At 38.3% G+C, this 12,973-nt stretch overlaps 1 protein-coding gene across 1 annotated transcript in view; it reads right to left on the reverse strand.

Moving 5' to 3' along the window:
* The window catches only part of hydin (HYDIN axonemal central pair apparatus protein), a 183,537-nt gene that overhangs the window by 142,713 nt on the left and 27,851 nt on the right, over positions 1 to 12,973 (reverse strand). The window contains 5 exon segments of the mRNA XM_034205940.1: positions 335 to 558; positions 1,333 to 1,451; positions 3,590 to 3,689; positions 6,516 to 6,708; positions 6,961 to 7,162. Of these exon segments, the coding sequence (XP_034061831.1) occupies positions 335 to 558; positions 1,333 to 1,451; positions 3,590 to 3,689; positions 6,516 to 6,708; positions 6,961 to 7,162 (838 nt within the window).

Raw genomic sequence — 12,973 nt, forward strand, 5'->3', positions numbered from 1 at the left:
TATTGTTTGGCTAATATTAAAGGAATATTATTTAGTAAATTCATGAATTTTAAGAGAGATGCAGTAATTTAAATGTGCCCCTTTAATTATTTGATTTCAACTCAATATTACCAATGAAGATGTATGTTTGAATAATGTCCTTAAAAGACATGAAACAATGTTTCTAAGGTACAACGTGTGTCATTGTGAAAGCATCTCTCCATGTCATTTGAACCGTCTCTAAAAACTCAAATCATGAACCATGAGAAAACTTCATAATTTCATTATCAACACTGCCACTACTTTTAAGGTTTTAATTTGTCTTGGATGAATCTGAATTGTTCGCTGGCTTCACCTGAAGGTCACGGTAAGTGGTTGAGGCTGTCCTGTGACAGTTAGCAGCAAGTCCTCAGAGAAAGTTCCCAAGATGCAGCTCTGAAAGGTGACTTGCACAATCTGCCAGGCCCCAGAGGAAACAACACCTTCCTCAGGACTGAAGGAGAAACAGCGGCCGAATGTGGTGTCGGGGTTTGACATCCTGAAAGGGGCATCAATCAGCCCTTTGTTGTACATCTCCACCTGGAAAGAAGGATCCACTCATTACAATACTTTTGTTGTACTAGGCCCACCCTAAATAATCAAGGAAAGAGCTTGCAGTAAATGTATGTTCTTTTTTGTAATATCTTTTCAAGTTCAGTTTTGATTTAAATAAATGATGTGCTGATGGAAACTATTTTACTTACACTTATGTATACTAGAAAAACATTTGTCAAGTATATCTGTTGGTTTTATGTTGGACATTTTAACAGTTAAATTACTTTAGACTTTTAACAGTTTTGTCTTATTTATAAGAAGAGGCACAGAACGAGTATGATGTCAACACAAAATGTGAATTTAAGAACATTGGTGATATTTACAAAAATACATTATGTAATGTCATGCAAATGGCTAACAATACAAACTTCAGTTTTGTTGTCAAGGCACTTGACGGAGCAAACGATTTATATATGCTATATTGTTCCTAATGGGACAAAGTAACATGGACACCTTATAATGTAAAAATATTCTATTATACCAATAACCTCATAACAGTCTTGCTCCATATCCATTTTGTTACTATTGCATTGTATTGTAATATATTTAACTGGCATTCACTCACTATATAATCCATATAGCTTGGCCTGTCTCTGATTAAAAATCCAAATGATTTGATAATTGTAAGTTATCTTGAGTTTGACTAAACAAAAAGACTTACTTAAAAAAGGTAGGCAGGATATACCACACACACAAGTTGTTACACAGTAATACTTGTTTTAAAGGCTAGACTGTTCACTTCGGCTTAACCTTTCTTACTTCATAACAGTCTTTGCCACCAATGTCTACGTTTTTCATATCCATCCGGTTATAAGTGAGTTGGAGGTTAGGTCCCAAGCCCTGTGCCTTTATTGTGAGAGGCAGCCGAGCTTCACGACCTATAAGAGCAGTGACAGACAGGAACAAATTGACAACACAGGTAAAGACAGATAAAACGAGGGTCAGGAGAACAGAAAAGACTAAAGCAGAGATTCATGAACAACGCTGGGAAAAATTGACTGCATACGAGAAAAAGGAAAGGCTGTATGGGTCGTCAGCCTGTTTGTCAGTTTTCATGTATTTGAATGTGATACGTATTTGTCGGTTGAAATATAAAGGGTTAAAAAAAGGGTTGTTCCAAACACAAAATGTCTAAATCCTTGATAAACATTCACTTTACATCAGTTTCTTTCTATTCTACTTTTCTCTTTCACTCTCTGTGAATTTACTTAAGGGCAAAACAGTTATATCCTGCAGTTCTGCTGAATAAGCTTCTAAAGCTTCTTGCAAAATGAGGAATCGGGGAATGGTAGTCTCCAGACCGGCTGTCATTGACCTTAGCTGGTCAGGTCGTTGCCTGCCTCAGAAAACATGGAAATTCATGTAAATCTGGCCTCCGGCTGCAGAGACACTCGTGATGGCCACATGCAAATTTCCCAACAACCTTTTACTACAGCTGGGATGAGATTAATATATTGGAGCCTCATGACTGCATTGTCGAATATGAAAATGAGTTCATGTAGCAATAAGTGATCGGAGAGTGAAACCAATCAGGCAGATTTAAAGGTTCATTTGTGATGATAAGAGTAGATGTCATACACTACAGCAAAAGAGAACATACAAAGAGAGAGTTTTGGCTGTTTGGGAGGGGCAGTTCTTCCCTGACAATAACTACACAGACAGACACGGCTTGCTACCCAGACTTGTGTGTCTAACCTGTGTCTGCACCAACCCACTGAGGGGAGGAAAATATTTTATGAGAAAGCCAACGCTATTGATTTATAGCAGGAGTGTAAAGTCTGCTTAAAGTTGTCAAAACAACTTCCAAGTTGTGGAAGAACAAACAAAATAGTTATACTCGGAGAAGGTTCGGCTCAAGAACAAAGCCAAGTTTTTGTTAAGTGTCTCTTAAGAAGTGTTTTAAATGTAAGCCTTACATATTCTTAGCTTTAACCTGCAGCTAGTCATTTTATCCCAAATTCCTCCCTTACCAAAATTCAACAATACATGTATTATCTTTTAAAATTGTATCTGTATCTAGATTCATTTGAGATGGGGTGTGTTTTATATCTTGCCGTAAAATGGTTCTGAATGCCCGTTCGTGACAACACCTTATATTTGTTGTGTAATTAGTTTGAGACTGAACAAAGCCCCAATTATTTGATAGTTTTTGGCACTTGACCTAGTGTATGGTCTCCATAATGTTGTCTAAATTGTTAGTTGCATTTTGAAGGTCTCTTGGGCTACTTGACATTCCAACTGCTCAGTTGGACCGTGGTGCAAAGGACATTCTGAATAGATGTTATACATGGGCTTGCATTGTAAATGAAACTACCAATGCAAACAGAAATGATATTAGAATGTCTGTACATAGTAGGCAAAGGATTACATGTAATGTTCTGATTTCATATTGCACTTTATGCTGCTGGTTTAGCTAACCAGTAACTTTACATGTTCTGATCAGTGCCCTTGCTTTAGAGGTAAATGCTGTCCATAGAACATATTTTTAGTAGTTAGCATAGTTACAAAAGTGAACAGATTTTAAATGAGGTTTACAGCTTCATAGTCATGCTAGAAGCTCTCTGAGGCTGTATTTAGGGAGAATGGGGCTTTAAGCTAAATATCAGCATTACATGCTGATATTTAGCAGGTACATTTTTAACAATGTTCACCAAGTTTAGCATGTCTGTATTTTAACATTTGCTAATAAGCATCAAACTAAAGGTAGCCCACATCTTAGGATAAGATAGGAATGTAATTAGCCTAGCAGGTATCTTGTATTAAGAAACAACATACTGGACACATTTAAAGTTTTACCTTATAACAAGGATTATGGATCAGTCGGGAATCAAGAAATGACATCTCGTCCTAAGGCAAACACAAGTCTGTACTACCATACGCCATGACAATCAATCCCAAAAATATTGAGACATGTTTCTCAAGACCAAAATGTTCATGCATCTTAGTTAAGATGTGTACATGCAATATTATGCTATGCTACCCAAATGGTTGTTGTGTTTTCTAGCTAGGCACTGACCTGTGACATGACAATATATGGTTTGTTGGTACAGCTTGGCCTCTTCGGGTTTGAAGATAATGTTGAACTGCGCTGGCGTTTTAGGCCAGATTTCACCCTCCTGAGCCATGAGAAGACAAGAAGAAAAACAAGTCTCAGTCATTTTCTGAGAGGACATCAATCAGACATGCATATAACTGTAAGGGTATAATCTCTCAATCGGAACGGTTGGTTTGAGAAGAATCCACACTTTTTTTGAAGCATCTTTATAGTAGGAATGGAAAAGAGGAGACATTATTTGGGTGGAAGTTTAGGTGCATTTTAAAAAACAATGTGGTGGTATTTTTATCCTGGTCAAATCTACACGCAACACACACCAACACCAACTATCTCTGTCACCTACTAATACCTGTGTGTGTGTGTGTGTGTGTGTGTGTGTGTGTGTGTGTGTGTGTGTGTGTGTGTGGTGTGTGTGTGTGTGTGTGTGTGTGTGTGTGTGTGTGTGTGTGTGTGTGTGTGTGTGTGTGTGTGTGTGTGTGTGTGTGTGTGTTTACTCTCTCTGCCCCCCTTGTCTCTCTCTTGCCCTCTCCTTCTGTTTTTTCACCGTCTCCGCTCTCCCTCTGCCCAGGGAGCATGGCTGAGTTGAGCGAAGGAGACACTGGCAGAAAAGGGGGATGGCGGTGTCAGAACAGGTCATGCTACCTGAAGGTCCCCCGGCAGAACGAGCTGTGACCCTCCCGTTACAGAGCAGTCAGATTAACATTTGACCAATTTGGCATAGCATGTAGCGAAAAGTGTCTTTTAACCTAAAGACCCTGTTTTAAACATCCAACACGCTTAAGGCCGTAAAGTGCTGCAGGAAATTAGTTACCATTTAACCACTTACGGTTCCTTTGTCTCAAAGTCAATGTGTCTTTTAACATGTTTTTGGTTAGATGCCTAAAATAAGATCTGTGGTTGACATAAGCTGAAGAGCAAACCCTGGCAATAACACCAGCAATCATACCTAGTGTGAGTGCATTTGGAATATTTCAGTACTGCAGTTATCTTTCCCTATTTCCTAATGATTTGTGCTTCACATCTTTTTCTGAAAATCATTATGTTTTTCATCAAGGTCAAGGAAAAGTGGTTTGGAAAAGACAAAGGAACAGTTTTTTTGACTATTTGATAGGAGCCCCTTATTTGCACTTACCGGCAAACCAATGATTTAACTTCATCACTCTCTCACTTAGTAGCTAGGTTTTCATCCAAACGTAGAAATTCTCCACTGGAAAATCATTGAATGATTGCATTAAAAACCTTTTTTGCAATATTTCAAGATATCTTTTGAATTGTTCTGCCTTTCCAACTTATGATTTCTAAGCAGGTGGTTTTAATTTAAAAAATGTTAAATATATAATTATAATACGCCTCTCGTTCTAAGCCTCAACATGTTACTGTATAAACACGGCAGATGCTAACAAGTGACGCGACATTAGCATAGGCGGCGCGTGAGGCTCAGGTTTGGGAAGGCTAAATAACTTTTTTTTTACCTGATGCTGCCTGCCTCCGGCGTCTATAGAAAATAGATCAACTCATTGAAAGCACCGCCTGCTGACCGATCAGAGCTCAGTGTGCGGAGTTTAAATCTATCAAGTCATATTACAGGATAAAGGAAATACAGTTTAAACTGCCGTATGCAGAGAAGACTCCGACGTGTCGCACTTATCATTCATATCACATTCAATCAGATCATCGATCATATAATATCACAATATTTCCTTATTTGAGTCAGCTTCTCGAGCCGTATCTGGCCGTGCAACACTTACAGTGTCATTACGTTGACGAAACATTCGAGTCAAATGTAATTAAAGTCAGATCCACTAGTGTCGATGGGGCAGTGATATCATAAAACTGTTGTACGCTTTCAAACACTCTGTAGTTATTTTTTAAACAGTTGTTCTGTATTCTCCTTGCAGGTGCAACTATGTGGCTTGTATCCTGGAATATATGTTTAAGTCATGGATGGTTAAAGTTCATATTTGTCTAATATTAGTTTACTTTTCATTAATGAAGTATGACGCTGCGCTGTCAATACACTTGTCCCTGTTTGTGATTGGTCAAATGTTGCTAACCCCGCCCCTTTCACGTGAACGCGCTCTCAGCTGGAGACAGAAACCCTGGCTTGATTTACCGAGTTGATAACCAGCATTGTAGGACCGCTTACCGAGATCTCGTTTGTTAGGGTTAGTTAAGATAACTCAAACATATCCAGGGTCTGTTGAACTGGCTTCGTACAGGGCACAGGTGGCTGCATAGCAGCGCAAATGTCAAAGACACAAACATTATACATTATATTTAAATTTTACCAGGATGCAGTGACACAAATATTTGGGAAGGCTTAGCCTTCCCTAGCCTACAGTACCCGCCGCCCCTGGACATTAGCCACATTTAGCTTAGCAGTGGTGACGCGAAGCCATGCAACCGTTTATAGCATAACGTTAGCTCTTTACTTCTGCCAATTGCATTAATGATTCAAAATTCATAAAGTGGAGGAGACTATACTGCTGAACAAGAATGTACGTATCATAAACGTGTGTTTACCACATATCTTGTTTTCCACAATATTCCAAAATTCAATGGCAAAATCCTATTGGCTTTTAGTTGAGAGAGTCCTTGAGTTGCTCACTCCCGGGTCGGGCTACAAAAATACATCATCACTGCACCACTCTATTGAACTAGCTACTAAATCCCTGCCAGCTTAGAAAAGGCTCTATTTAACTCTCTTGGAATTAATTAAAGTATCAAATTATTCAGACACATCATGAGCGGTTATTATCTCTGCAGTAGTCTTAATAAGGAGAGAAACTAGGCTGCAAATCCATGGGGTGTGGATTATTAGCTGACAAGAGATACTGGGCAAGTGGTATTTGTAAAGACAGGAAAGCACAGACACACATAAACACACCGCTGGTTCCAGAGTTAAGCAGCTGTGTGAGAGGACCAGGCGTTGGTCCTCCACTAACTGGCTTCTGCGTTCTTGCAGGGCTTTCGACAGCTGTGGGAGGCGATAGATCGCTGTGGGGTCGGACTCACACTGAACAAGCCACCGTTTTCTCTCCTCCTTCTCTTCCTCCTTCTGTTGGAGTGATGAGCTCTCCCTAGAGAAATGGAGGAAGCAAGGGAAGGTGAAAGTCAAAAACAAAGAGAAATGAGGATGGAAGAACAAGGAGTCTCAGGCAGGAAGAAAGTGATGGGAATTTAAGTTATTTTTGGCATCACATGCTGTGTTCATTTTACTTTCTACATGTACACAGGGAAACGGGGAGCTTGTACAGGCCACAAAAAACATCTTGTCAAAGACAAATTCCAGTATTGTCTGTGTGAAGTCATTTATGTTCATACACACATACCTCAAGAAGCTCAAGGCCTCCTCTTGCAGGCTGGGCCATGTCGTCCAACAGTACTTTAGAGGGATCTCACTCCTGTAGGTGAGAGATACTTTGCACACGTTGGCCAGGGAAATGTAAGTCTGATTTACCAGAACAGATTCACGCTCAAGATGGATGTCCAGTTCCTCACAAGCCCCGTACAAACGGATGTACACATCTTCACCTGCGCAGAAAAACAGCAGATGTAGAAGAATAGAGATAATATCAGTGTTTTTGTGATTATTAACTATTAAGTGCTCCTTTATGTGGGTCCCATAAGACTTGGGATGGTCACACCAAATCATAATTTTAGAAGATGAGTAGATGCTTAATCAAGTCCAAGTAAAACTCCAGAATAAGTAAGGTGAGTGAGGAGACGCTCCAGTCTTTAAAACCTCCGCCTAATTATCTCAAAAGAAGTTTTCTGGGTTGAGGTTTGCGGGCTGAGTGTCAAATGTGGCTGACAGCAACAACTTCCGCGTATGTATTGAAGAAGTGGATCAAGTGATTGATAGTTGAGGCAGTGCCGAATAGTCATTTTTGTTTAGGAAGTTTCCCCAACTGAGTGAAATGACCCAGAATTACTGGAGTGCTGGCTATGATAAGAGCTTTTTGAAAGTGCTATAAAAGGTGCATCAATGCTTCCCTGTTACTACCTGGTATTGGATACACTGGACCCTCCTTGATGAAAGGAAAGGATATAATGCCATCCCCTAAGTCCTTGCGGCTGCCTCATTTAAAGTGTGGCACCAATTGGCCATTCATCATGACTGACAAATGCAGATAATTAAGGTTATAGTGCTTATAAAGCTGTTTCCAACTTAAGCCATATCTTGCTAAAAAGCTTATATGTTTTAACCTTTCAACACTATTGTAAACCAAAAGGCAAACTATGACGATTACACGAATGAATGTTGTAAAATGATCAAATGACATCAACAAGTTTTGTGTTTATAAGGTTATATTTTCATTCTTCAATGGTGATCAGAACAGTAGACCTAACGAGTTATGTAGTATTATTTTCCAAATATCATATTATATTATTACTATGTCTTGATCTTGACTGACGTTTTTCATTACGGTCAAGGAAAAGTGGAAGAAAATGTACCGTTTTCTTTGTACTATTTGACCGTAGACTCGTATACATCAGCCAATGAGAAAATGCTATCTTGACCGACCAATGGTGCAATTGTATCACCCATTCACTTAGCCAAATGGACCGTGAATCCTAAACAGGATTTTGAAGAAATTATGCCACACAATTGTACCTATTGTACTTCCTGCAATTTGAATATTGCACTAGTCCATATTTCAATATCATTTTTGATTAATTGTGCAGCCTTAATCAATATACAACTGTACAGGAAAGTTGGGTTTATCTAATGCATTAAGTAAAGCAATGTCCTGAAGTGTAGTTGCATGGGGGAGCGACAGTTAGACACTGTTATTCTGCACATATAGCACAAAATAAATCTACCCACCGAGCAGCCACTGCTGCTCCTATGGGAGTCTCGGGCCTAATGTGGGCAGTGGATCGAGGAGAAACTCACAGTGGAGTCAAGGACACACTGCAAAGTCTAGCTTTGAAATGCTGGATCTGGATCAAAAGGAGATTAAAATGGCTCTCAAAATATCCTGGAAAACTGGCATCCAAAACAAATAATGAAGCCAAAGCCTTTTGGAGTTTCTGCTATGTGAAAAAGACGGCTGAAATAAATAAGAAATGCATAAATAATAATGTAGTAGACGCACAGTAAATATGAAAAAACATACATTTCAAAGTATGCATCTCTGGAGGTAAGAGAGACAGACTCTTTAATGGTTAACAGGAAATCTAGTGAGTCTCTGTAGAAGATGCCACCATTACAGTGTGTGCCATCAGTGAGCGAAAGAGCAACAATAAGCAGCAACACAACGACGATGCAAATCAAGGTTTTGTATAAAGCCACCAAGAACAAGGGCTTATGTAATTGAAGTGAGTGTTTGTTTATATTCAAATAATAAGGACTGGAGTTTTAGTCTGTAGAAACACACTCCCTATCCTGATATTATTTACATTTGTATACCTGCTGAGGTTAATTATTTTAAGTAAGGACACATCCCTCTGAAAGTCTCTCTTAGCACACACAGTGAACTCTTTCACAGTTTGGATATAATATAAGGGAATGTCTAAACACAACAGGGTTCTCCTCCATGATGATGTAGTTAATCATTTCTTTGATATTTTATTTCCCTAGTGTAAATGAAAACAATGATACCTTGGTCAATCAAATTACCCCAAATGAGACATGGAGGATTTTTCTCATTTGCAAACAGTGCAACTCAAAGAGTGGGCATTTCATTTAATTGTGACTGTTGTGCTTTTCAAAGCTCGTCTCACGCCAAAACAAACGTGGAGACTTGCCATTAATTACTTTGCACAATTGAATGGAGTGAGCGAATTAAATGAATTACAAGTGCTCTGGTATGCAGGTTTGTTCAATTGACGAGGGGATTGATGGGCGCTCTGCAGGATGGTGAGTGAAACCGACTCTTGGCTGAGGATTAGAAACTTGACTCTGGTTTGACAGTGCAAAAATGTCGGGGTCTCAACTTCCACTGATTTGAAAAAACAACTTGCCAAGGCAAGATGAGGCTCAGCATACAGGCCACTTTATTAGGTACACCTTGCTCAGTGGCCAGTGAGTGTATATCATCTAGATGCAAACCGCGCCAAGGAAATCAAAAGTAGTTTCTTCTTCAAATGTTTACATTTCAAATGTGCCATATACAGGCACAGTATGCATATGCTTCTAAAATGTTGCATGTAATCAATGAGTGATTTATTTGTTAAAGTTGATGTTAATGTTGATAATAGCTATACTGTAAATCAATTTGAATAATTAGGTGCCATGTGGAACAACACTTTTTTAGGTAACACTTTATTTTGATAGTCCATAGTTAACACTCTACAAGTCATCAGTTGACATTCAACAACACTGTTTCTACAGACAAGTAACATGCATTTAACTAACTGCCAGTAGAATATAAGGTACATCTCAAGTGTTGATCTATAGATTTTACAAAAAGTGTCTGTTGACTGTCAACATGTTTTTTGCAACAGGTTATTAACCGATATTCAACCTTACTATGTAGATTGTGAGTTCTTGTGAAAAACCTTTTTTTCTCAAGTGAATGCATTAGGCTTCTGTATTTATCTTATATATTAGTCAAATAAAACAGGAACAGGTGTTTCTAACTCAAACATTACATACATAATGAATACATAAAGTTTGTGATCAGTTGTGCAAAACATTTCGCTTTATTCCCATGTCTGTTGCATATCATTAGTGGATGAATGTATGTGTTCTGTTGATAGGTTATAGACTTTCTACTGTTCTCAACTGTTTTTCACTTTAATTGGATAGTCCTAACACATGCCTACAAACGCTTAGTGGAGAATGCCTACTAAAAGTATACTGATAGTCAACTCTAGTTTAGTTGACGATCAACAGATAGTCAACTAAACTCTAAAGTTGCTTATCTGTTGATCACCAACTAATGCTTAATGTAATCTTTAGTTGACATCTTGACTCTCAACAGATTATCAACAGATAGTCAACATGGCCCTGTTGACTTTCAACTGACAGATTGATTTTGAGTAGTTGATTGTCAATTTTGAAGATGTTGACACAATATACAGATAGTAAGGTTGAATATTGGTTAATACGCTGTTGACATGCTACTAAATGTCAACTGATGACTTATAGAGTGTTAAATATGGACTATCAAAATAAAGTGTTACCCTTTTTTATTATTGGTACTTGAGCACACACATAATAAAGGGATACATGATTAACTTTATGCATGCACATGGAAAAAATGCACACAAAAAGGAACTTTCGGGAAGATAGGGAAGTGTTGTGCTTTAAGTTCTTTCATAATATTAGCTTTTATTTTCTAAATTTGGAGTTACCAAGAGCTGCCGCTATTCCCTTCTATTCCTATACAGCAATCCGAATAATTCGCAAACAATACGTGCCCGCTTGAATTTAAATGTATAGTTTTTTTCTTTTACATCACTTTTTATAGAATGTTACTTTGAGTACCTGTGCAGATCTTGGCTGCCTAAATAGTCTGACATTGTGAAACAACCAACAGTACGTCAGCTTGAATGACAATGCTTAGCTAACTTAAATTAGCTCAGCTAGGGTCTGCGTTGGTCCAACAAAAATACATTCTTAATCAAGCGTTTTGGCCGTCCATAGTGACAATAGCCTGTGAAAAAAACAACTTAACATCTGGATGTCCTCGTAAAAGACTTCAATTAAACTTTGAGCAATTTTAAGAACATACTCATCTCTGTTTACCATCTACGCCAACCATTGATGGGAGTCACTACGAGGCATATTCCTATATATAACCAAATAACATGGTGTGCAGACCAGAGGGCCTATTTTATGACCAGCACAAATTGGTGCCAGTGTCATTGATCATTTCAGAATGGAGTTGTTGTCATTTTATCATTCATCATGTTGTGCAAGAAGCTTATGTTACTGTGTGGTCTAGTCAGGTAGCAGAAAGTGATTGCTCCATTGACCTACAAAATACTGGTCTAAAGTCATTGCTTGGTCATTTTCTACCTTGTAAAGGATGCATTTATCCAATAGGAAATAGTAAATAGGGCCCTCAGTATCAACGACTCTCTGTTGGAAGAACGCACGAGGCAGTCTTCCGATTAGTCCTTGGTAGCTCTTCTAGTGAGGGACCTACTAATTGTGAATGTGTGAGTGTTTAAGTGACGTACAAGTCTTTCACATAATTATATGAAGACAAAAACCCAGGACTGTTTAAATGCTATTTGATTAGCGTCAGAAAAACTACTCTCTCGAACACAACATACTCACAAATAAACACACTCAATTAGCCCAAGATTTCCCTTCACAATGATTGGTTCGTATGGTGACAACAAATGACACTTACATCTTACTTAACACAGCAAAGATGACGCCAGAAACAACAGGAGAAATCCAACCAGCCCAAGTGTCTCTAGACCTTGTTTGTGCAAGGCTAAAAAAAAACTTCATTAGGGCTCTATACACATTGGAGTGATTTGAATATAATAAAAAAGACATTAACTTGTTTTGTTTATTTAGGCACTATTATGCTTTTTGGGTTTGCCCTTTTCTTGTAGTGTGATATAGGTTTTTGTGTATGTGAATGGTCTGCAAAGCCTAAAATCCTAAAGTTCCCTCCAGAGGGACACAACTGCAGCACAGGCAGTATGAGAAAAATAAAGACCTTTTTGAACAATAAAGCATTTAAACATGTCAAAATAGAGCACAAAATACATATATGAACCTGAAAGTGAGCAGAATAGGGCCCCTTTAACTTTTTAACTAAAGAAAGTCCAACTAAGATCAAAGCACTTTTTTAATTAAAAGACATGGTCAATAACGCATAGATACAATTCAACAAAAAAAGTGGAAACTGAATGAAAATTAAATCAAAAAGTTAACTGTTTCCAGGATATTTAACTTCCACAATGTTTAGCATTATGTGTTGAGTTTTCATAAGATACGCTCTCCCATAAGGTTTAAGTCCTGCTCAATGCAGAATGCAAAGGAGAGCTTTTAATCAATCTCTGCCTGGGCTTTACCGGAGTGAGCAGAAGTAATTAATTGTGACCTGAGATTCTTCTTTTTCTAAGTAACATTAAAGCCTCAGTAGAAGTAAAACTCTACTAGTGTGACTTACTTTCAGATTCACAAGAAACAAATTGCCCTGTGTATAGTTTGAGGGGAAAAACAAAGTAGACTGTGAAGAGTGGAGGCTGATTAAATCTATACAACGACCATTTAGTAAAAACACATATTAGAATTCAAGGACTGCTCGCATTTGCAGGTCCAATTATCACTGAGATTTCCATCATGTCTAGAAGCAGAAAGAGGGAATAAGAAAACAAGCCTGGCACAGTTCCACAAGTCTTTGCGTTCACTCAGCACTAAAGTCAAGC

This window comes from Gymnodraco acuticeps, unplaced genomic scaffold (assembly GCF_902827175.1).
Source record: "Gymnodraco acuticeps unplaced genomic scaffold, fGymAcu1.1, whole genome shotgun sequence".
Lineage (NCBI taxonomy): Eukaryota > Metazoa > Chordata > Actinopteri > Perciformes > Bathydraconidae > Gymnodraco > Gymnodraco acuticeps.